The 24,472-nt window shown below is 38.9% G+C and overlaps 1 protein-coding gene and 1 long non-coding RNA gene across 8 annotated transcripts in view; one reads left to right on the top strand and one right to left on the bottom strand.

Annotated features, from left to right (window-relative positions):
* The window catches only part of LOC142052632 (uncharacterized), a 70,766-nt gene that overhangs the window by 37,817 nt on the left and 8,477 nt on the right, over positions 1-24,472 (top strand). For 4 of the 6 annotated variants that reach the window (XR_012658915.1, XR_012658913.1, XR_012658918.1 and 1 more), the window contains 5 exons: positions 4,713-4,797; positions 7,572-7,613; positions 13,505-13,599; positions 14,341-14,402; positions 15,713-17,225. This is a non-coding gene — a long non-coding RNA (uncharacterized LOC142052632). Of the gene's footprint in view, positions 1-4,712; positions 4,798-7,571; positions 7,614-13,504; positions 13,600-14,340; positions 14,403-15,712; positions 17,226-21,362; positions 22,338-24,472 lie in introns of those variants that run through there. The other 2 variants (XR_012658914.1, XR_012658916.1) reach the window with 2 other exon arrangements.
* ITGB8 (integrin subunit beta 8) overlaps positions 5,674-24,472 on the bottom strand; it is a 49,949-nt gene continuing 31,150 nt past the window's right edge. The window contains exons 9-15 of one of the 2 annotated variants that reach the window (XM_075083006.1): positions 22,334-22,468; positions 18,952-19,357; positions 16,492-16,717; positions 14,790-14,893; positions 13,491-13,654; positions 5,982-6,107; positions 5,674-5,727 (exon numbers count right to left, since the gene is read on the bottom strand). In XM_075083006.1, the coding sequence (XP_074939107.1) occupies positions 5,674-5,727; positions 5,982-6,107; positions 13,491-13,654; positions 14,790-14,893; positions 16,492-16,717; positions 18,952-19,357; positions 22,334-22,468 (1,215 nt within the window). Of the gene's footprint in view, positions 5,728-5,981; positions 6,108-7,677; positions 13,398-13,490; positions 13,655-14,789; positions 14,894-16,491; positions 16,718-18,951; positions 19,358-22,333; positions 22,469-24,472 lie in introns of those variants that run through there. The other variant, XM_075083007.1, reaches the window with a different exon arrangement.

The following is a 24,472-nucleotide window of genomic DNA, read 5'->3' as shown; positions in this document are numbered from 1 at the left end:
GGCACAGGCTTTTGCTGAATTTCATGAGGCTCCTGTCAGCCCATTCCTCCAGCGTGTCAAGATGTCTACCTTAATCCAAATACTCACACCATGTGGAAAAGCCTTAGAGATTCATACTATGGAAACTATCTTAATAGATTTCCGCCGTGCTGAGTCTTACTTTTCAGAGTTATCCCAGTAGTCTTGTTTTATAATTTTCCACTGCTTGGGATTCAACAAATGTAGGAATGTCTTTGGGCCTGTGCTGTGCCAGAAGTTGGAGGAATCTCTGCCAAGATTTTTAAGTTCAGAACTTTGGACTTTGAACAAAGCCTAGGAGTGAAACAATGATTTCCCACCCCCAAAAGACCGTTTTTAAGGTGATAGTCACTATAGTAGAGGACATAATAATCCTTGTTTTAACTGTTTTCAGATGCACCCTTGTTTCTGTCTCATTTTAATTTTTGTCTTAGAAACAATTCTTCCCATTGCCATAGCTGTGTCTAATTAAAAATTCAGCTTATTATTCAGAGAGCCTCACTTACAAAATGGTGTGGTTATCAGAGATATCACGTACAGCAGGACAGTTTAGGGCCCATATATAAAAACTTCATCTTCTTTGTGACTCAGGCATAACCCCTTAACTAGGCCCCAAACCTTAAAACCCCTCAGATTTCTAGACCCTTTCTCTAAGATCTACCAAGTTTGAATCTAAGTGACCCACCCACAGATTAAGGTTAGTTTTTTTTTTTGTTTCCCCCCCTCCCCAAAAATACTTTTGCAGAAGTTCTGAAGATAGGAAAGGATAGATCCCAAAGGATGCAGAATCAATGCACAGGAAACCAGGCCTAGACACTGAAGGACCTGTGCTATGAAGCGTGGGGAATGGACAGAGAAATTTAGCCAGGACGTAGCAGATTTGCTGAGCAATTGTTGTGATGTTATAGATACCTTCCCCATTGTGGGAAGTTGTGGACTGGCTAGTAGGCAGAAAAGCTAAAAAGAAGTAATAGGCTCAGCTAGGAGCTAAAGAACTTAGTTCCATTACAGGAAAATTAACAGTATTGCAATCCTTTCAGTTGTAAATCTTGTAATCTCCTTAAATAAAATTTGTTTCCACATCCCTATTACAACTCTGCAGGTTATAGGACTAATTTAATATCACATTTAAGAAATTTTACCTTTTCAAGAATCCTCTGTATAGAGCCAAGGTGCTAATTAACCAATCAGGTAGCCAACCAAGCACATTCAAGGTCAGCAACCCAGTCTGGGAAGAGTTTGGAGCAGGGTGAGTGGGAGGAGGCCAGCCAACCACAGGTATAAAGCCAGAGGCAAGGCAAGGATGCCTTCCTCTGTTAAGGCCACCTCTAGCATGGAGTGAGTAGAAGTCTAGAAGTGGCTGGACAAGATTTTTTGTTCTTGTAGAGAGATAGGAGCAGAAGAGGTTGGTGGCTTTCTGGGTTTTGTGCTATGGGAGGCAAAAGAGACTGCTTTAGGAATTGTTCTTGTACCTATTTGAAAAGGTGAAAGTAAGGAAGAACACTAGAAGTACTTTTCTTGCAGGGAGAGAGGAAGATTTACATGAGTGCTTCCCCTGTGGGGAAACCAGCCTATGTGTGTATGGAAACCAGGGTAGGATAGCTGACCCAGAGGAAAGTGGGCTAATGGAGATGTTCACTAAGGACACACTGAGGTTGCTAAACGGTTTAGTCTTCAAAAAACCAATTTACTTCTGCTGAAACGTAGGCTGACAGAGGAGATATCCAGGAATGTCACACTGGCAAGTGAAAGGAAACATGACTACAGTAACAGGTTTCTCTCAGCTGGGTTATATATATGTGCCCTCTCTTAATGTGAGTGCCCCTCTGGAATTAGGAAATCCAGCAGAAAGGGAAGGGGGGGAGATGCTCTCATCCCGCAACCAAATGTACAGGGGTTTAGACATACAGAAAAACATACAATTTGCCTACTTAGTGAAAAGCTGGTAAACCTCAGAGGCAGTGGGTTGCAGCTGAGGGTATTTGGGTGAGCATCAACCACATAAAGAAGAGAGAAGGTAGGACATTCTGGAGGCAAAGCTTTTCTGCTCTGAAAAAAAGCTGGAGACCAGGACTTTGGTGGGAACTTCCTCTAAAACATTCACTGTACCTTGAGCAGTACTGGAGAGAGAAGTAGAAAGGCAGACCTGTAATGCTAGGAGGGTGGTATCTGGAGGAGATTTCTGCTTCACTAGGAATGGTGTTACTTGCAGACTAAGCAGAAGCTATGAAGAAGAGCGAGAGATTCTGCTTGAACCAAAGGGGAACCAAACTGCTAGAATTTGTGTTCAAGATAGCTGTGAGTGATCAGCTTTCCTTCATACAGTGATTTCAGAGCTAAACATGGTAGGACAGTAATTCAGTATAAAACCTCTGTTAAGGAAAAAGACATGAAAATTCTGTATCAAATGAAGTAATACAAATGTTAGGAAGTGTTATAAAAGGAATAAGAAAAGACTCACATCAGTATATCCCTATGTAAGTAGGTGGTTCATCTACATTTTGAATCTTGAAAATAGCTCTACTCCCTCATCCCTAAGGAAAGAAAAGAGGATGCCAGTGATAGGAGAGGATCAGAAAAGGACAACAAAGATGATTAAAGATAAGGAAAGGCTTTGGTATAAAGAATGACCATGTACGCTTGGACTCTGCAGTCTGGGAAAGGTGACTTGGGGAGATGTGACAAGTTCTACAGAAGAAAGTGGCTGGGGCTCAATACCCAGTCTGTTTGAATGCAGGAGCTATAGGCCACCAAGAAAAGTGCTGGATTCAAAACAAAAGGAAGCAGTTCTTCATGCAGCAGTTCTAACCTTGGTGGATTATGACTTTTTTTTTAGTAAGTTCAATGGCATGTACCTGAAAGTGAGGGTTACTGATTAAACAAACTAATCAGATGCAGGAAATTCCCTAAGCTGAAAAATGATTGGAGGCTGGAGGAAACTCAGGGAAATAATATACTCTTGGTGTGTGCTTATGCATCCCATGGCAGCACAACTCCACTGCTGGAGACAAGCTACACCGGGCTAGATGGACTCTAGGTCTGAAAAAGTCTGGCTATTTCAGTGGAGCACTGGTATAAAAAGTAAGGACTCTTGTCAGAACATGGTTCTGGTGCTGTGAGAGCACTTGTCACTTCCGTATCTCTAAGGTAAGGAAGGCACAGTGCTGCTCACCTTCTTTGTGAATACCGTAAATTAAATTCTGTTTTAACGTCTTGTAGGGAGACACCCTGGGGAAGGTAAGTATCTGAAAAATACCATTCTAAGGGACATCTCAAAAAGATTCTAATTAAAAAAAAAAATCTTCAAGCAAGTCCCTCATACAATAATCATTCGAATTAGCAAGATTTTGGATATGTTATACTGGTGATTTCAGGAGTAGCTGTGTATAAATTGACTATAAATTTTATATCCAATAAAACTGCAATAGCCCAGGTGTTGTAATCATAGCAAAATTATAACACTGTCTTCTTTGCCAAAGCTTGCTCAAGAATAACAATTCCCTTATCTCTCTGGTTCAAAGGACATTGCAGACTTCACTTTGTTGGCAAGCTCCTGCACTGGCCTAGAGAAGCAGTAGTAACTGGGCACTGAGCAAGAAGGGAGTAAAACTTGGCAAGGTAAAAGCACTTGAATTCCATATGAACTAGGTCACCAAATGTATCAAATAGCTTAAATGATAGCAATTAGACTCAATTACACAATTTCCTTCGAGAGATTTCAAGTGATGTTGACAGCCATTTGTTTTCCTGGGTAGTTCAGGAATTTACAGTGAGTTGCATTATTTTCAGGTAGTTCAAATCCAAACTATTTTTCTTGTTGAGTGAAAAGGGGATAAATAGAAAATGTAAGAGTAGTCCGCAATAGTTGCTTTCGTAAATTCTTTGTGATCACGAGGGTGCAAGGCAGCAGCCAAAAAAGATAAAAGGCAAAGACTGAAGGACATGAACATTGGGGAACACTTCAAGTTGTGGTTTCAACACGACAGCAGCCTAGTCATTACTGGAATATGTATAGGAACGTTTCAGGGAAGATCCTGCTATTCATGAGGAATTAGGGGAAGAATCCCATTCTAAATACGTACAAAAAGGTATGTGAGACTATATCCGTATATATAGTACATGTATTTATATAGTTTGTTCTGACAGGCTATTTTAGCAACCACAAATGGACTTCTTGGTAAAGAAAAGTTAAGTTGGATGGAATATGTAGATACTCACACATAAAGATATACATGAAGAAATATTTACAAATAATAAAAATTGTCATCAGAATGGTGGTACTGGAAGGGAAATGTGGCTTTGGGTTCAGAAGCTGTGAGGGTATCATATTTAAAGGTTATAGCAGGAGAATCCCTGCAGGTATCTGAGGACTGGCTAGTTCACCAAGAAATAGCCCTGACTTCTTAACATTGGAAAGGAGCAGAGGAACGTGACTGCACCTGGGCAGGTTCAGAGATGCTCTGTTTAGCTTCACACTACAGACTTCAACTTGTTCCTGTCTGCCCAAAAAATAAGAAAGCTCTCCTCATCAGCTGTTTGCTGATGAAGCCCTCTGATTCAGTGTCTGCAATTTTCAAAGGCAGCACAGTGAGGAAAATTTTCTCTGATAGCCCAGTTTAGATATGGAGAGATGCACCAGAAGCTGAGGAAGTTGGAACTATTTATTTTAGCTGTCTTTTTTTTTTTTTCCACAGGATCTTGGCTGCAGAACGATTCAAGGACAGAAGTCAAACCACAAGCTGTACACCTTAAACACTGCTCAAGACAACGATAATCTAGGTAGAGACCACCCTGAACTCTTTAAAATTCCTGCTTCATCTAAAGCAGAGTAAAGCGAAGGTGTATCTGAAAACTCTGTGGAAAACCCATTGACTGACATGTCCCCTGTCTCCTCAGCAGTTCAGCCATATATCTTACAGTCTCAGTAATGCTTTCAGAATGGATGTTTTAAGGCTATGGTCAAAGGCTAATGAGTCAGAAGGGGTCTTGTGGGAGAGGCTGCTCCTGTGAGCAGTTTTGAGAGCAGAGCAATCCTACTCAGGAACAGGTCCTGGGCTCTCCAGATTGCTGAGGCATAAACAAGAGGCTTGGATGAGGCTTAGGGCCCCAAAAGGGGGACTCGGCAAGCTGCAAAGCTGAAATAAATACATCACATGCACTGATTTCAATAAGCATATGTGACATAACTTGGCAATATTAGGCTTTTGTGGTTAATCATTCAGTTTTATCAGCTGGCATACACATAATCTTTATTAAACAGTAACTGTCCTTCATGAATCATGCTGTTCAAGGCCAAGAAAATAATCAGAGGACATATTATGCTATGGGCTGAGTAGATGATAGAATAGTTTGCAAAAAGGAAGACACTGCTTTCTGCCACCCACCACTGTTTCCCTGGGATGAGGGGCAGGAGATTATGTTGGGGCCTCTTACTGCTAATAAATCAGACTGGCAGCCTATGTCTAGGTAACATGAATTCTGTACAGTCCAACCCACCTTGGACCATCCCAAGACTCCCAAGCAGAAGTTGAGTAGCCAGAAGCCCCTGCACCACCTTGACAGTACCTGTGCTCTAAACACAGCTTCAGACCATTTGGGTTTCTGTAAAACTAGACTTTTTATTTAATTCATACAATACGTTTAAACTGTTTGGTTTTAAACCCAGGGCAGCAGGAATGTATTTCCAAGGTTCTTGTCTTTGTTGTAGTCCTGAAAGCAGAAGAAACCACCTACTTTTCAGATTAATTCCTTGCTAGTTGAAAACAATCTGTTAACAAAGTTTTCATTCTTAATTCTAATTATTGCCTTTTGGTTGTCATCATGCATATTCAGATCTTCACTCAAACCAACTGTCCCTAAACCAACTGTTCTCCTCCCATCCTCTCTGTATATTGGATCAGACTCTGAACCTACCACAAAGGCAATCATGCAGGGAGAGAAATTCTGTAGTAGCGTGCACCCACATGACTGGTGTCAAAAAAGTGGCTGAAATCAGGATCTCTTTCCTCCTCCGGCTTTAGAGGCTGTAACTTAGGTTTCTTTCCTCTTTGGAGAGACTGAGCAGCAAGCCTTTTTCTTGTCAAGGGTATCTGCAACAAAACAGCAGTTGTGTTACTTTAGAGCCAAATTAGGATGCTGTTGTGACCTCACTGACAACTTTGTGGATGTGGATAAAGATTGGCTAAATGCAATGCCGCTAGTGTAAAAAACCCTATTAGTTGTTATCTGGACATTTTAAGGTATATAGGTGTGATATAATTGCTGGATTTCAGGACATAGGAAGAAAGAAAGACTTCATACAGATCACTTACCATCATTCCACAACATATAGGGTATGCAATACAGCTTGGTGCCAGGATCCCTCTCTATAGGGGACTTAAGTGTTAACACTAACCTTAGTTTCAAGATTACTATCAAATGGCAAAATGAAGCTCTATGTCTGTAGCTCAAGTTATATGCTTAAACTATATGTCTGAAATTCAGATCTAGGTTTATGTTTACTCTGAGTTAGTGACAACATTAGTGTTCCCTCAATAAAGAGCTTTCAAAGAAAATGTGTATTTCTCAGTTTGTAGGACTGGTTGCGTGTGCTTGCTGTGTGTGTCAGTGAGGTCTGATGACTCCTGTTTCTGTGAAAGGAACTTTCTCAGCCTCAATCTCATCAGGCATATATCGGGGTTAAGTTCCTTGCTTTGATGGAAGCAGCAACAATGATGAACAGATGGACCTTGTAATATTTACTTTTTTTTTTCTAGTTTTGCTGTACACCTTCTCCCAGGTTTTCTATTGTATTGTTAAGTCCTGGACACTAAGTGATGTGATGACTGAGCATGTATCAGTTGTCACTTGATTCTAGCTCTCTCTCTCATCCCCAGAGTAAAAACTACATCATGTTAGAAGCATGAACAGCTAGTTTTACCAGTGATGTCTGTCAGGTGTCTTAGTGCCACAGCTGTCTCTTATTGAGGCATCGTGGTCTTACAGCACAAATTTTGAATGTCCTTGTACACAGCATGTCTGAAGTCCTTTTGATGAGAAATTTCGTGGCATTTTGCAAAGCAGACGCTATTACTGATTCTGCTCGAGAACAGAACATGTGTCACCTTCCCAGTCTAGTGATGTGTTTTCACCAGTACTCCTAAAGCAACCTAAGCCTGCAGCGAGTGGCATAGATGAGGCATTTGCAGAGAGATTTACCCATTCCTAGAAAACCAGCTCCTCTACCACCCAACAGAGCAAAGCAGAAGAAAGGCTATTGTAACCACCTGTCAATCTATAGGTTATATTCCTACAAGAAGTATCTTCTTGTTCCTTGCAAAGCGCTAACACCTCCTGGTGCATTCATGTCTCATTTGGGTTGGGCAAGGTAAACCACTCGCACCTCCAAACTGCTAACTGCTGTCGTGTTCCTTCCCACGGTCTCGAAGTTCAACCTGAACGTGCATTCATCTGTTTGCCCACATCTGATAAACACGATATTTTTGTATTTCATCTCTTCTGACACAGTATTATTCCACTTAAAAACAGCTGTAATCATATGCTTCCCTTTGCAGACATTTGTGCACCTTAATGAAAGTGCCTTATATTTTTAAAAGGTGAGTACCTCTTCCATTAACTTACCACAGACATATTATATATTAAAAATATGAAAAATCTGTATGGATTAAATATTGATTTTATTTTTTAGAGAGCAAGTACAATGATGTTGCATTAAAATAATGCTATGTCATAGTCGTTACAGCTCTGATAGAAAAATAAACATCTCAATATACTACAGTGTCAACTCATTAATAAATACCAAAATAGACGTTAGTAGTCAACTGAAATTAAACAGCTATAAAAGTATACTATTTTAAATAATAAAATATTCAGTATATTTCCAGACAAACAAAAGTAGTGATTTAAAAGTATCATTTAAAATGTAAAATGAACAGTAAGAAGTTATAAATTTATTTTAAATTTCTTCCCTTACTAACATTCTCTATGCATAAAATCTAGACAAACATTATTTATCTGTATATACTTTTTTACAGAAGGTATTATATGTTAAATAGAAAGTTTAAAACTGTAGTATTATTAATAGCTGTCACACCATCGCTAAATAAGACACTTTAAAGTAGCTTTATTTTTTGAAGCAGTAGTAGGTAAGAGTGAAGAAGATGTTAGCACAGTGAAGTCATCCAACATTAATGCCTTTCCAAAAGAATCTTTCATCTTCCAAAACCTCCCTGCAAAATAAAACTGAAACAGCCCAAACACAATATAGGTATCAGGATGAAATGTTAGGATTTGGGTAGAAGCCATTATTTTAACAAATGCCAGACATTTTTATTTTTTTAAATATGTAGGTACCTTTTTTTTAAGATTGTGTGCAGAAAAGGAGACAAAGAGAACATGCAATCCAGAGCAGCATCTCTAAGGCTGAAGAATCTACTAATTTTAGTTCTTTTCTTTTTCTTCCTCCCCGCCCCTGCCAAGAAAGGCCAACCATTCTGAGCTGGCTTACACTCACTGAAACCCCACTGATTTGGCTGGCTATAGAAATGCATCCACGCTGGCTAATTTTAACCTTTATTGCCTCTCCATGAATTTCAATTCTCTGTAAGATCCATGCGATGTCTGTGCATCAAAGCAGTGTCAAGATCATAATTAAAAAGTAGTGTTCTTCTTAACTACTGCTCCATTTCTGCTTAGCAAATAAATCTTTCCCCTCTCCTGAAAATAGCCAGCCAGAACACTGGCACTACACTCACGGTCAGAGCAAAGTGTCACCCAGCACTGACTCAGCACGATGTGTCTATGAGAAGTGCCCTTTCCCAGCTACAGATTAGATTCCTTAAGGCTTTCTGGCGAAGATCCTGGGGCTGGTGGGAAGTCAATGAGCAGATGCCCCAAGGCTTCCCAGAAGCTTTAATGGAGGTCTGCACCATCGAGGTTTACAGTTCATACTGGCACAGGCGGTCCCTTTCTCTATTACATGCAAGCATTTTTTGATGAGTAAAGATGTGAAAAGCCTGCAGTGCTGAGGGTAGTGTGTGGCCAAGCGCCTAGGACACAAACTGCACCACCTCTGCCAAGCCAGTCTACTTTGGAGGAGTGGAGAAATGTGGTCTCAGAGCACCATCTCTGTAGGGATGCTATAGGATCATTCCCAACCTGGGAATTGTAGGATGCGTTGCGCCTGCTGAGGATGCCACCCCTCTACAAGTCCCTGCACAGGCAGCAGTACCCTTGCATCTCTCTGCCTTGGGCATCACTAGGCTTTATGGCTACTTTAGGACTAACAGTTGCTTGAAGCTGCTTCACACATTCGCTCCCACAGTTTGCAACACATGTACATTTAGGTATGCACACTAAGCAGGAAACAAATATTATATATGATCAGACTGGGAAAAGGATTTTTTTTCCACTGCAGTCTGAAAAATACTTTATATAGCAGGTTTCCATGACACCATAGAGAGGAAAAAATAAATCCAGTTGAAAATAATGGATAAAATGTAAACTATGCCTATACAAGCGTCCTTCCTTTTTAAGGTTCACTTTTAACATTCCTCGTGAACGTAAGGGAATTTCAGCTGGGCACAATGAAAATTCCTTGCATACCATGCGCACGTTTTGTGGATGCAACAGCTATTTTCCCACACGCTTCTGCAGCAATGTTATTAACATAGTTATGGTGCTTGGAAGTAATCAATTCATAGTATTTCTTAATTTTAGAGTCTTCAGAAGAATCTGAAGTAAAATACATGCTTTTTAATTGCATAAACATGTATTTTCTGAAATGTTAGGCAAATAACCAGTTAAAGGTAAAAAAAGTGGGATTAGAATTTGAAAATTATACATATGGATTTTAACAGTAACAGTTCTGCTGTGAAAAGTCATGCTCTGTTTGTGGGAGCAAATCTAAAAACAACTACCAAAACCAATGATTAGATGCAACAGTATCTGCCAATACATTTTTGGGTATAGGCATGCAGTAGAATTATTTAACTTTTTTTTCATTTTTTGAAGAAGCCTAGTATAAGAAGCTTTATTTAGGAAGTTTGGAACATTCTATTCTGAGGCTAGATTCTTTTCCCCCTATTTTTATGAGCATCTTTGACGCACAATACATTGAAAACTAATATGAACTAATTAATCTTTAATATCTCCCATATTAAGCGCTATAGGAAGCAGAGTTCTTCTGCAATTGCTGAGGAAATTCCTTGTGAATTACAGGCTGCTTTCTCATTTAAGGTCATGTGCTGAGGGAACACAGCTCCCTAAATAGTGAGGCTTTTGTTGGGCTATTCATCTCCTGCAGCAGCTCTTCTGAAAAACATGGTCAAAGGCACAGGGAAACAAGTACCAAGCAAAGCCAGAGTTTCTCATGGATAGATTCCATCCCTAGAAACAAAGCCTCCTCCCAAGGATCCTGCTCTGTATAAGCTCCCCATGGGCCTTCCAAAAGCTTTGACCTGTCACATTAGCAGCAGCTTATTCTTTTTCACTAGCCTCCTCCACAATGCAGCAAAACCATGAGGGAGATGCAAAAAAGCTTTTTTTTTTTTTTTTGCCTTTTTTTTTCTTCCTTAAAAAACTTCTTTTTTAAATATTTTTTTTTTAACCTCAGGACAGCAAGCAGCTTACAGTGCAATTTGTCCTGTGAGCCCGCTCTATTTGACCAAAGCATTTTAAACATTCAGGCAGGTGTCTGATAAAGGAAATACTGGCTGTGCCCCTTCGCATGCAGCACTGCAGAAGAAAAGTAGTAGCCATGTGATGTGTGTGGAAGATAGGTATTACAGCTCAAATTTTCTCCCACAAAAAACCCAGCTCCATTGTCCTCTACCCACATAATTTAACTCCCTCTAACAGTGAAAAATAATTTATAAAAAAAAACCCATTAGCTATCACTTCAGTAAATGCTTGCAGGGATGTAATGGGAAATACATCTGAGGAATCTTTTTTGCTAAAAAAAATATAAAAAAATAAATTATCACTCTGTTTAAAGAACATAATCACATCATTTGTTATACACTCAGATATTCTCTGCTGAGCTTTTAAATTTGTTTTGTTTTGTTAAGCGAAACAGATACCCAGAGACTGTGTTTCCTACTAGCTTAAAAATGCTAATGAACTGTGACAAGGCCAACAGCAGATATATCTTTATTGATCTTTTATCTTAATCCCACTGAAACCAATGCTTTGGAATCTGTTAATTTGCATAGAAGGAAAATGGTTGTATGTGTTTTAAAAGAAAATGAAAGTTTAAGGTATACTTGATAGATTACAGAATTAATCTATAAGATAACAGAGCTATCACTAAAATCAGGGTCAGTGTAAGGAAACACCCCTTTGTTTAAATGAGACACTTTTGCCTGTATGGTAGGAAGCTCAGGGACTACTTTGAAGACTGCTTTAGAAACCTTTAATAGTCCAGTTTACATTTTCTTTTTTAACCAAGCCCTAAAATCTAAAGCTTTTATGATAATTTAATGGAAAGCCCACAGTCTCTGTATTATTTTTCTCGATCCCTCACTTGATCCATGACCCTATAAATTAATTGTCAACACTCACAGAACACTTGTCATTTGTTCTGCATCCTGCCTTCCTTTCACATGTATACTCCTCAGACTTCAGTGGGAATTTGCAGAAGAAATACAGAATAGGAAATACAAATATATACTAATTTCTAAAAACTGCATGTAAAGAGTTCCTGCTTTGTTTCTGTAACTCTTATCCATAACCAGTACAGAACAATATTTAATTATCAGTAACTAATGCTGCTAAAATGATACACTGCATACTCTCTTCTGAGATGATTTTTTTTTTTACCAGCAAGATTTTAGTGCATTAGAGGTTGACGAGATTTTTGTAGGGTTTTGGCAGCATAACATTAGTAAATCAGACTGTTGGCTGACTCTTCCAACTAGCATATAACAACAACACGTCTTCTACCACTACAGGTGGGGTCAGGGGTAAGAAAATACTTCTGCTTGACCTTGTAGCTCAAATTCTGCTTTCGGATAAGCTCATATTGGTCCCGCTGTGTTTAGAAGAGTTTTGCCCATTTCTGAAGGCAGAATTTGATCCCACATTTATGAAGTCAATGAATGTATTCTCTTGAGAAAAAGACTCCTGTTTTCCTCACCTTCTTCCAAATTGTAGGTGCTTTTCCGCATCACACTGGACACATTTCTCAATGCACAGTCACAAAACCTGAAGTGGTTATGTAAGGATTCCTGAAATCTAATCCTGTCAACTAGTTTACAGTGGAAAAAAGAACATGGGTGTAAAATCAGACTTATGTCTGACATCATACAAAAAGAACAAAGCCCTTATTTGGCAAAACACTGACATGTAGCTAGCAAACCAAACACAGCTCTGCTGTAATTCATCTGATTGCAAAGGAGTTGATGCTGCTGACTCCAAAGGTGAAGTCAGCCGGCAGTGATCATCACGTAGACTATGCTGTTGGACAGAGGAACTCTCTTATTTTCTGTAGCCACTCAGTTTCCAAATACCTTAAAATTCATATATGAACTTTTATGTTGAAACAAGTAGAAAAGGTAAAAATTACTCTTCATCAGATATAAATTATCTTTAAGTGACATCATAATGTATAAAAAACTATATTTATAAAATTTATCTCTGTGCTTGTGCACGCATGTGTGTGCATACACACACAACTATACATCCACACCAGTAACTAAGCACTCATTTAATCCAGTCATTTTTATTAAGTAAAAAGGAGAAGGTTAGAGGCTAAAGCAGACAAATCAGTGGAATTTAGTCAACTGAGAGAACTATAAAAGTACCGTTTACTCTATTTAAGAGCATTTGAATAGTTTTATCTATTGCTATAATATACAGCAATGTTAATAGTTCAGTCACAGCTTTTGTCCATTCCCACAGAGCACATCAGTACTAGCTACATGTAGAGTGAGATCAGTGCTTTGTCAGACCGGTTCATATCTACATTCTAGGCCATAACTAAATAAATTAGAATACGCTAAAGTGCTACATCAACACTAATGTTCCTGAACAGTAGTAACGCACATTTCTCTTTCAAAAATAAAAAAAAATACAGCAGCTATAGTTTCAAACATAGTCACATTACGTGAATATGCTTACATGTCATTTTGTTACAGTATTCAACAAAACACACGACACAAAACCATACAGCAACAGTCAAGATTCCGACACAGTACAAAAGGTAACTTTTTAAAAGTCGAGCATGATGAAAATAGACATTTGCAGAAAACACACTGTCTTCAGAATTCACACTTGAAAGTTTCATTTAATCGCAACTTGCTGGTGTCGATATTTATTTCCTCTGGTTTGTCACGTCTGTATGTTACTGTTCTTGTACAAACAGTAGGCAAAAACATCTTATCCTTGAAGGAGAAGATACAATTTTTATCAACAATTAGCTAACTTTCATGTGCAAGAAAAAGATTACTGAATATGATGGCTCTGAAATCAATTACCTTCTTTGTTGCAGATACTCTGTAATCAGCTGAAGATTTAACTTTATTGCTACTCCCCTGCAGAATTATCTGCCTGATGATAAGGACAACAAGCAACCCGATCAGAAAGGTAACTATAAAGATTATGGAAAAGACTCTAAAGTAGCTTCGTCCAGAGAAACATTCTGCAATGAAAGGAAAACACAAGTGTAAAGTCTAATGTACGGAATAGGCACATCCCTCAAACACAGTTGTATCTACCACTGCATAGTAATGTTGCATAAATAAAAACATAAAACACAAGCCTGATAAAAGTTAAGGGAAAATAACTTTCAGGAAGTTAAGGGGAAAAGCCACCATATGCAAGCTTTTATAGTGGGGCATATCACGAAAGGCAATTCTGATTAAGATCTCCTGTAGGAAAAATGGTGAAACTATTATTCCTTTAATCTACAGAACTAAGATTCAGCTTCACTGTGTTGGCCACCACAAATTCTCTGTAAGCTGGTGAGTTGATAGCTGAAATAGGGAGGGTGAATAGTTAGAGATGTATGGGGCCAAGACAGTTTAATCTTCACAAGGTTACAGTGCAGATCATTGGCAAAATATGAAAGGAAATGTGGTTTCTTGAATCTTTGTCCAGTGCTCTCCTCACTGGTAAACCTCTCTCACACAGCAAGCTTTCCTTTAATGAATACTAAAGTTATGAGAAAAGTATTCACAGTTAGTTTTTCTCATTGATGAACAACTGTAAGATAAGCAGACATACAATAACGTGAAGTGACAAAAGGTAACCATTTACCTGCATTTTTGTTGCAGCATGGACTAAGCTTTATGAGACTTTATTAAAGAAACTTTTGTTTTTCCACAGCCCTCATAACTGTGCAGTTTTTTTACACTTGAAAAGAATATTTAAACATTACTGAACGTGAGGTAAGCATTCTACTTCATTCTTCCTTGTTTCTGGTAATGTCAAATAATGTAACCATATCCAAACTACTAAAACATACAGAGGTCATACGTAACAGATTTCTATAAATATTTCTTTAAGCATTGCTCAGGCAGGATTCATTATTATTAGATGTGACTTCTCACAGAGCTGGGAAATCTGATTTAGCAACCCTTGCCATTCACATTTCCTGTTATTATTTATCTTTTACTTTCCCCGAAGCTGTGAGTGATTTTCCTCTTTTTCCTGCTTTCTTTGTTATTGTAACAATATGACATACTTTTGGAAGACATTGTAACAGTGATGGATTCAATCATTAATCCCAAGAGATTTTAATCTCATATTAAAATTACCTAGAAAATGTCACATACCTGAAGTTTGGTCAATATAATGCAGCAGGTAAGCGCAAGAGGTTGTGCACTGCTCAAGTTTAGCTTGAGATGCATTGTTAGAATGACGGCATTGAACACAATTCCTGTAAAATAAAACTGTGTCATTGCTCTCCCCTTAAAGAGATTGTATCAACAGGCTGACATATTGCTTGCACATAATGCTTTCCTGTTGTTAGTAAAAACATTGCGCCATTTATTTTTTTTTTTTTGAAATGTGATGCCTCTCCCAGCATTTTACCCCTGTGATGCTTCTCAGAACCGACTAGTTAGAAGTCATAAATTAAAACATGTCTGCGGCTTCGAGTCATCTTCATCCAGCCCCTGCTCTCTGCATTTTGTGATGTGTGCTTTTAAGGGGGTGTAGCTAAGGGTCCAGCACCCTTTGTTCAGCTGTCAGCCTCTAGTTCAGTCCTAGCCTTTCCTATCTATCAATCTCATTGGGATACTTGCTTGCTCTGAAGGGAAGAGATAGGTGTAGGAAACACAGCTTTGTTAATAATTTTTTGGATGCTATGTTAAGACAAAGACACATAAGGTCCTGCTGCTGGGAAGTGCAGGTGGGAGGCAGCGCAGTCTTGCCATCTTCACTTTATAGCCTTACAGAAGATGGACATCACAAATGATCCTGAGAAAGCCCTGACCGAATTTTTAACGAAGGTATGCCATCTTCTGAATTTATTAAAGGCATGCATTTCACAATGACTTTGAACAAGAGTAAGCCAGCAAGGCTAACTGCATTTTATCCAGTGAAGTCTTGGCAGTCACCTTTTCAAACATGGCCCAGATTGTCTCTCCAGTATACTCAACAGATGAGCTATAATTCAAATGAGTGCGAATAAACAACAATTCTGTTTTGATGACAATACCCTTTTCAACTAAAGAGTGATCTCTCACCCTCTCAGCCACAGTGGGATGCAGAAGATTACACGTGCTGATGGGAAGGTGTAGAAGAGACACGCCTAAAGACAGGCCTTCACTGAGTCTTTACGCCAGCACCAGCCAGTGTGGCACTGACAGCTTGGTCTAGACTCTTTCCTCCTTGGGCTGCTCATTTCAACCTCCACACTGTCCCTTCCTTTACATGAGTAAGGAAAAATGGCATGCTTTAAAACTAGCACAGCAAAGACTAAGTGGTTTAAAACTGAGTAACGGAGAATGCTGTTCTCTGGGTAAGACCAGCTCTGCTCTGCTGACCGATGGCAGCGGTAATGCGCAGGCACTGCTCTTGTTCCACACCTCCTTTTTTCAGCTGAGAAGCACAAGGAATGTGCAAAAACAAAACTGGAGAATATTTTTGGACTCGGTGACATTCAAGAGTAGGATCTACTGTCTGTTTTTAAAACTCCAAATTTATGGGCTTTATTTCCCATCCAGAATATTTCATATGAAGAACCATCTTTTAATAAATATACGAAGAAAAGGATACTCATAGGACACAGCTCCTTTGACTTCAGAAAGCTGATGGTTGGACACAGACTGGTGAACACAGTTAAGGACATGCAATTCTCTTAATTGGCAGTGTGAACCTCTCAGCTACATAGAGAAAAGTATCAAGTATGATTTTTTTTCAATTTCCTGCTATATAACTAAGAAATATATCACACATATAGCCAAGCAGAAATATTTCTCCTTGTTTCAACACTACGGAGTTAAAAAGTCAAGTCTAGCACAAGAAACGTACCAGTTTTCTTCACAGGCTTTGTTACAAGTTGGGCAATATTCACACAAACGGCCAAAGCTTCTTGGATCTGTGCACTCACACTTTCCACATACACATTCTCCTCTTCCACTGCAAATCTGGCCCTTTGAATTCAGGCAGTGCTTTGCTGATTGTAACGAGCACTGGCAACGGTCACCTTCCCAGCCAGCAAAGCATTTGCATTTACCAGCTTCACATTCACCATTACCTACAACATCAGATAGCCTTGAGTCATGTGCTTTTATGAAAACATAGAAAGACAATTTTTGTATGCATGCATTTGTATTGCCGGTGCTTTACATTAAACAGAGCTAATTTAGGCCTTGGCTTGCTAATTGGTTTTTAAGTTAACGATTTGGGCTGCAATTACCAGCATGATAGATATTTATGGCTGCTTTTTGTTATTAAGTTGAGCAAAAGCTGCTACCTTGATGTCATCCTAAATCGTTTACTAGAATTTTCCCTGTTGCCTTGGACCAAAGCAGCAGGGATGAAAAATTACACAATGACCAAGAAAACAGTCTTCAGGCAAACTAAACAAACTTCTCTTCAGCCAGAAAGCATTCAATTCAAATAAACAACAAGATTCAGTGGAGGAAGGACTATCAAGTTCATGTGCACATGCCAGGTTGCTTTTTTTTTCTTTTCTTTTCAGAAGCACACATGACAGCACTGCTTTTCTGCCCTTCTAAAGGACAGATGACTGAGCTGGACAGGTGGGTATGCTATGCTTATGAACTGCAGGTTGTTTAATAAGAGCTTAAAACACAGAGCCTCAAGGATTCAAAGGCTACGAAGAACTTCTGGTGGCCTTTACAATTTTCCAGGCAAAGCAGTGGGAGTTTTAGGGCAAAGTCCATATTTTCCATGTTGTAGCACATTTAGGGAGGTGTACAACTGACGTGTTGATAAAGTTTGGCCACATTTTTACAGTGTGTAAGAGCACCTTTAGGAAATACAGAAATAGAGAGCACATAAAGCACAGGCAGGTCTAGCAAATCTCATCAGGTCTCCTCAGCTATGCCTTGGCAGTACCTAAGTTTCACACACGTTGTGATGGCCCTTCTTGTGCTCCAGGGACCCACAGAGCAGCTGCAGGGAGACAGTCACATCTAACAGATGGGGTCCCCTAAATGGGAGTGAGGCCGAGGTACGGGCTGCCTCTTTTTTTGCCGTGTCTGGGGAAAACGGGTGGGGGAAGGGGATCATAGGACGTCTCAGAGCAAGGCACACGAAGAGGCACACTGCTCAGCCATAGCCCCTGGCAGCAGGTTCCCTTTGTGGACTCCATCACAGGTGAGTCTCCAACACCTCTTAGATGAAGAATTCCCTGTGTCCTCTGCCAACGAGGGCATGACTTCTCAGGCTTTAGGAGCTTGTAAGTTTGAAAGGCCTGCTTATGGTTAAGAAATAGTAAATTTGCGAAGTTGGTTGGTGGGAAAGAAGACGAGTGAGAAGATGAACCTTATTCTTTGTGTTGCAATGAAGTATTTAAAGGATTAGGTAACATTATAAATCTTCATTTTATGTAAAGTTCACAGTCATCAGCAGAGCAAAACCCAAATAAATCTACTAAAGTCCACAGTATTACTCTAAATTTATCCAACGGTGGTTGAAAAAATTGGTCCCTCAATTCACTCATTGGTGAGTATACAGTGAAATGAAATGACGCAGGACAGAAGTATAGATTTTAAAATATTTAATTACTTCTGAGGGGAACAAAATATTCTGGTAGAGAAAGAGTAATGATACTGACTCAAACCCCTTTTTCCTTCATAAGTCTATCTTAAAAATACATGTTTTGTATTTTGTTTACATGCAATTTTCATTTGCATGCTTTCTTTAAAAATCATAAAGTTGTTCACAAAAAGAATAAGAATTTCTAACAACTCTCCCTGTTTATGTTTCACTTATACTCTCCTTTCTGGAGCAGGTGTTCTGAACAGCTTTAGCATATATAGCAGCATTTGGAATCAACTGTCACTGTATCTCTCACAAGACTGATTTACGGTGTCAGAAAATCAGAACCTCATCTGAAAGTTATGATTACTTCTAATCTCTTAGTATCTTATATTCCCATTGGATTGAAATGTACCAACTTACTTCCTGGAATAATTTTATTGTTTTATCCAAGATATCAGTATCATTACTTCTGAAGAAGTTTGAGATTTAAATCTTAAAATAGCTAAACTTAGAAAAAACTCAATAAATCCCCTAAAAAGCGGCGCTGAAGTTTAGAAGACAGTGCACACCTTTGTGGTGAAGAAAGCCCTGGAGCACAAATTCCTACCAGGCTGTTAAGACGTTTCACACACTAACTCTGCACACACAATTCTTTTACTTGACAGCCTGATATCATTCAGATGCACCACGTATATAAGCTTCAGAAAACAAAACAAAACCAAACCAGACCAAAATACTGACATAAACTCTGCAGCTTACCAGAACATAAGTTTCCCTGGTGATATGGGCAGGAAAAATCATCCATTTCACAGTACTTGCCATACACCTTGCCTAGCTTGTTTTTGTAGCAGAAACATTTTCCATCTATGCAATTTCCTTGACCACTGCAGATGGGCTGGTCCTGGTGTCGTCTGCACCTCTCAGAAGGAAGCGTATCTCTATTAGAGCTACAGTTATTGTCACTGCAATGGGACTGTTTGCCATCAGAAAAAGTTTCATCAGCCCATACTCTGTTGTGCCTTGCACTGTCTCCATACTGAGAGGCACAGCTTTTCTGCACATTAACGATGGTGGTTTCATTGAAACCAATAGGCTTAAGTATTGCATATCTTCTTCCTCCAGTTGTATCACATCCTTTCATTGTAACTGATACATTGAAAAGTACCTAAGAAGGAATAAAGACAGATCTTACATCATCACTATTTCCTATAAATTGCTTAAAAATTTTAACATATAAATAAAACAGCATCTTACATAGGTACGAATGTGCAATAGCTAGTAATAACAAAATACACAGTGGCCCTCTGTCAAAAATGATATATTAGTAATTGTAGGTGTCACAAATACAGTTAAAACCCTAACATTAGAAGATTGACAGCAGTCTACTTTTCATGTGAAGAAAGCATAGTTCCAGATGACAAGTTTAATACAAGTTAAATAGATATAGAATTACCATCATCATCTTCCTGATCTTATTTAATGTGTACATTTTTGTGGATACTATAGAAATACTCAGACAAGAATTGGGACTGGATTGCAATACACAACAGAAAGAGATACTCTTCATAAAAAGAAACTATAACGAATGTTCATGCTGTAGAAATGGCCTGTGTGAACAGAAACCACGCAGGTTTTCTGGATGGCCCTTTCTATTCCTACTAAAGCACAGAAGTGGCTCACAACTTAGCAGCAGCTTATTTTTGCCATTCCTACAGTACGAATGGAGCAAGAGTCTTGCTGTGGCCCTGGGCAAACTAAATGTTGCTTTGGGGTGGACCCAATGCCTATCTCTTGACCACATATGGCCATCACCACGATGCCCCAGGACCTTACCCTGGTAGCACCTGCTACAGCAGCAGCCCCTGCGGCTTTTCAGAGTCCTTGCACAGGACCCCACATCCTCTTGGTGCTAGGTGACTGCCATAGAGTTTTAATCAATCACTACCAAAACTCTTTGACAGCTCTGACATCTGTGCTACTTCCACTGGATAGCAATCTTCTATTTCACAATTGGTTGGTGGTTTTTTTTTTTTGTCTAGTAGGCTTCTGACAGGGTATTCTCACTAAGGCTATTGAGCCTGCTGACAGAAAACAACTCTTCCTTGCCTCCTCACAGACAAAACATAGTCAAGAGGAAAAGGCAAGAAAGGAGCCCAACAGAAGCAGATGCTTTCAGTTTACCACCAAAGAACAAAGATTTCCAAATTAAAAAAAAAAGAGAAAACCTAAGAAACTGATTACATATGAGGTTGAAACTACCCACAAAGACTAATACCATTCATTTCTCATTGCTGTCTCCCCCTCCCGCTGCACCCCCACATGAGAACAGCCAAGCCCTTGGGGACAATAGTGGCTTTGTGGCAAGCAGGGCTGCGGCTGCCTACACGGCTGCCTACACGGACAACAGAAGAATGCTGTGCAGATGCATGCGCTTCTTAATGTCGTATTGAGGGGCCACACAGGCTTTGTCTCGCCCTTTGCTTTTCTTCTTCTTCTTTCTTAAATGCACCACTACACACATAACCCCTCAGTTGCCTACACTCTCCATGCATGAGACGACTTCTCTTCAGTTCCAGGGCAAAAGTGTGGCTAGGCACTAATTAATTCATACGGCAGGTGCGTATCACATGGGGAGGACAGGCTGCAGCTAGAGAATGTGCTTTTTATTCATCACAGAGCCCTGCTATAAAACATCATCTTCATGTACAACACATTACTGGAGGAATGGCAAGGAGATGGGAGGGAAGGGCAAATCATGTCTTGCGTACGAGTTGTGAAATCTGATGGTTCTGAACAAAGCTGCAGAAAGTTTAAACGTATTGTGAATAAAAAATTACAACACTGTGAACACTGACACTCGCTAATAGCCAAAGTTAGTTTTGTACCTTGAAGAGGCCATAGGATTCCTTCAGAATATAATACACTTTGTGTTTTGGTAAGAAAAGGAAGGAAGAAGGATTAGACAATGAAAGGAATGTGAGAATTAAGGAAAAGCATTTTGTCTGTAAACAAATACTGAAAGGAGGATTTACAGTTAAAATGATCTCTTGAGGGTGGCTCATTTTCAACAGCAGTAGATGTTTAGGACCACATGCAATCTTTTACAATCAAGTGGCTTGGCTTTTTATTAAAAAGAAACAGATATAAATATTTTTCTTTTCATTAAACAGAACGAATTCCAGCCCTATTTCTTATGACATGCACAGGGAGCAACACTGGAAAAGAGATGAGTTAAGAAGAAAAACATAGCAAATCTTCCTTAAACTGTAGAAGCTAATCAGCAGCAAGTCATGCAGACAAAATTCGGAAGAGGATAAAATACATCCATATGAATGTATTTAAAATCCACGCATTTAATCCACTGATTTGTTTTGCTATTTCTACACACAGACACAAGTAAAATCACACCAGCTGAGATGTATGTACACGTCAAGAAGGAAAGAACTCCTTGACCTTGCTCTCCAGAAACACAGACCTCTTCCTGGCAAACTAAATGAATTACTCTGCTAGTCCAAGCAATTAAATAAATATATCAAGGCACAGAGAAGTTGTTCTGGGAAGAAAACCATGTTCTTTATATTAGCCAGACATCTTCGCCCACATTTTCATGGTGCATGATGCTCCAATTTTACAATCTGTTTCATTCAGTAGGTGGCAAAGATCCAAATGGGAATAAATAATTTTATTAATTCGATGTATAAAATAAGCTAATCATCCACAACCCTGAGAGTGCATTAAGACTACTAGAGCAAGGAGAGGGAAAGGTGGTGTCTCGTACAGACCCAGGGAACACAAATTCTAGTGATTCTTTTTCACTGGGTGGTTATTTTTCAACCTCTTTATACACAGATTTCAGCACAATGAACATAGCCATTGTGCCCAGTAGAGGACAAAGGAGGAGAGTTCTAATGGACATTAGCTTTCAGGAAAAGCTTTGAGCCTTAGTTCCATGAGATTAGTGAGAATTAAAATAAGATTCAGGAAAAATAAAACCAGAGAATAATAGAGAGTCTGTGATCATTAATCACATAAATCCATTTTAAGTTTAAGTAAATCCCTAGAGGATTTCACACCATTGAAACCCAACCAAACAGAAAAATAAGTATTCCAGTTCCTTGAAGAACAAGAACTGTCAACATACTTCTTCATTGTACCCCACATTTTTACATCCTTCCATGCCAGTTTTTTTACTTCCATCAGGACAGATTGCAGTGATATTGAAATGAAGACCTTGGATCTGATTATCCACTTGAATTTTCACTTCCGAGATTAGTTTCTGAAACCAGAAAAGAAGTTTTAGTTGCATTGCATCTCAACATATGATGTGCATTAGTGACTAACACCAAGTACGGCTACTATGTCTGACTAAAAATGAAGAAAGCTTGTCTGTGTGAATAAAGGAATGAATTAAAGCATTGTTTCCCACATAAAGACCCGATTACATTCCAAATATATGCAACCAGTGAACTGGTAATTCTGATAAAGAGGATTACGTTTTCCAGATAAAAATGTTTTCAGCTTTTCAAAAATGGTTTTGAGACTGTATTTTTGGCAATTTGAAAATCTATTCTAACAACCACGCGCAACAAAAACTGATTACTCTTTGAGAAACTTCACTGCCTTTTAGCCACACATTTAAAATAAAACAGTAAATATACATACAGCTATTGTTATCCAGCAGAAAAGGTTCCTAATTGACTTGACACTTTATATACTTCTGATATTTTGCATCTGTGTCAGAAAAATTTTCTCTGAACAAACCTTAGGGTGATCTAAAGGCCACTGGGATTATTCTTACTGATTTGTTTGGGTCAGCTAGGACCATATAAGTGAACAACTGGTTGACTCCCAATAGAGCGTTTTACAATATGAAATAATGAAAAAGCCAGCTACTAGTATTTGCTGCAGGCTCTAAAATCCTATTTCCTCCAAGAAGGAATATTGCTTCTTGACCTTTTAAAAATTTACTGAAGCTCTGTACAAACCTATGAGATGAAAACTGCACGAAGAGATCATTAAAATTCCTGGCATATTAGTATTTAAAAAATTAGTTTAGTGTGATATTTTTACTGCTACAAATGGAAATCTAATTACATGAATCCGAACACATGTTTATCTTAGTAACTTTTTGAAATTCAGTGACTCATATCTGGCTTTTTAGCCAGGGATTTTCAGCCAGGGTTTTCCACAACTAAGCCTAAGGTTTCCCTGCCTAGAACAAGAGTGCAAGAGGCCCACTGTCATCAACGATCAACACTAAATTTATTTTCTTATCTAAGTACTTTTGCTTTCAAGAAAGCAAAACATTCAAGCTCTGTTCACCGTGTGTTTGTATATTACAAGCCCCTAAAACTATGATAAAAATCTCAAAGTATCAACTCCAATGTAGTTTAGGATGGTAAGGAAGATACTGTCTGAAAAATGAAAATAAGGCAAGAGCAAACTGGGGGTGGCTGGAGCAGGAAAGTCCCACAGAATCTTCCATTGAACTAAATTATTATTTTGTAAATTTTTGTTTCCTCTCCTTGAATGTTTGCCATTCACTGTGCTCTAAAAACCGGGATACAATTTAGGATAGACAGTGTAAAAGTGGCATAAAAAAGGACTATGATTTTCAAAACTTTTTGCCAGCAATTTCCTGCAAACCTCCATATTCAAAATGAGATTTCTTCATTTTATAAGAGAAAGTACAATATGAATGAGAACTTCTCTGCACTTAGATTACACCTAACCTCCTCTGCTTTTGAATGTCTGCCTTCTGCACAATGTTTCCAAAATGAAAGTGAGAAAAAATGTGCACAAACCCACTCTACTGACTACGAACAGACATGGGAATTGGCTCTTTGTTAGAGCCAATCTGCTGAAAGCAAATAGCCTGATTTAGATGGTTAACCTAGTACAATGGATATTTTCAGTCTCCCATGTCCAACTAATTAAAAATAATGATATATGTGATATATGTTGATACCTTGCATATAGCTTTGTAATAGATTTTTCAACTTTTGGAACTTGCATGTTTGTGTAACTTGCACACCTCAACAGCATTCAACCATCTTGTTCATTCTGATGCTGCTCTGTGGGCTCCTTGTGCTCTAGTACATCAATTCTATACTACTTGGCTTCATTTTCAAAGCTGTTTATGCCCCCTCTCACCAGAATACCTTTCGTTCATTATCAAGATGCCATTTTCCACTTTCAAGCTGCCATTCCCTGTTCATCATTTGTGGAAAATGACTTTATGCTCTTTCCCATGCTAGTACTTTCTCTTTCCCATACTATT

The sequence above is a fragment of the Phalacrocorax aristotelis genome, chromosome 2 (assembly GCF_949628215.1).
Source record: "Phalacrocorax aristotelis chromosome 2, bGulAri2.1, whole genome shotgun sequence".
In the NCBI taxonomy this organism is placed as follows: Eukaryota; Metazoa; Chordata; class Aves; order Suliformes; family Phalacrocoracidae; genus Phalacrocorax; species Phalacrocorax aristotelis.
The sequence above is the reverse complement of the archived record's forward strand: the minus strand, read 5'-3'. Positions and strand labels throughout refer to the sequence as shown.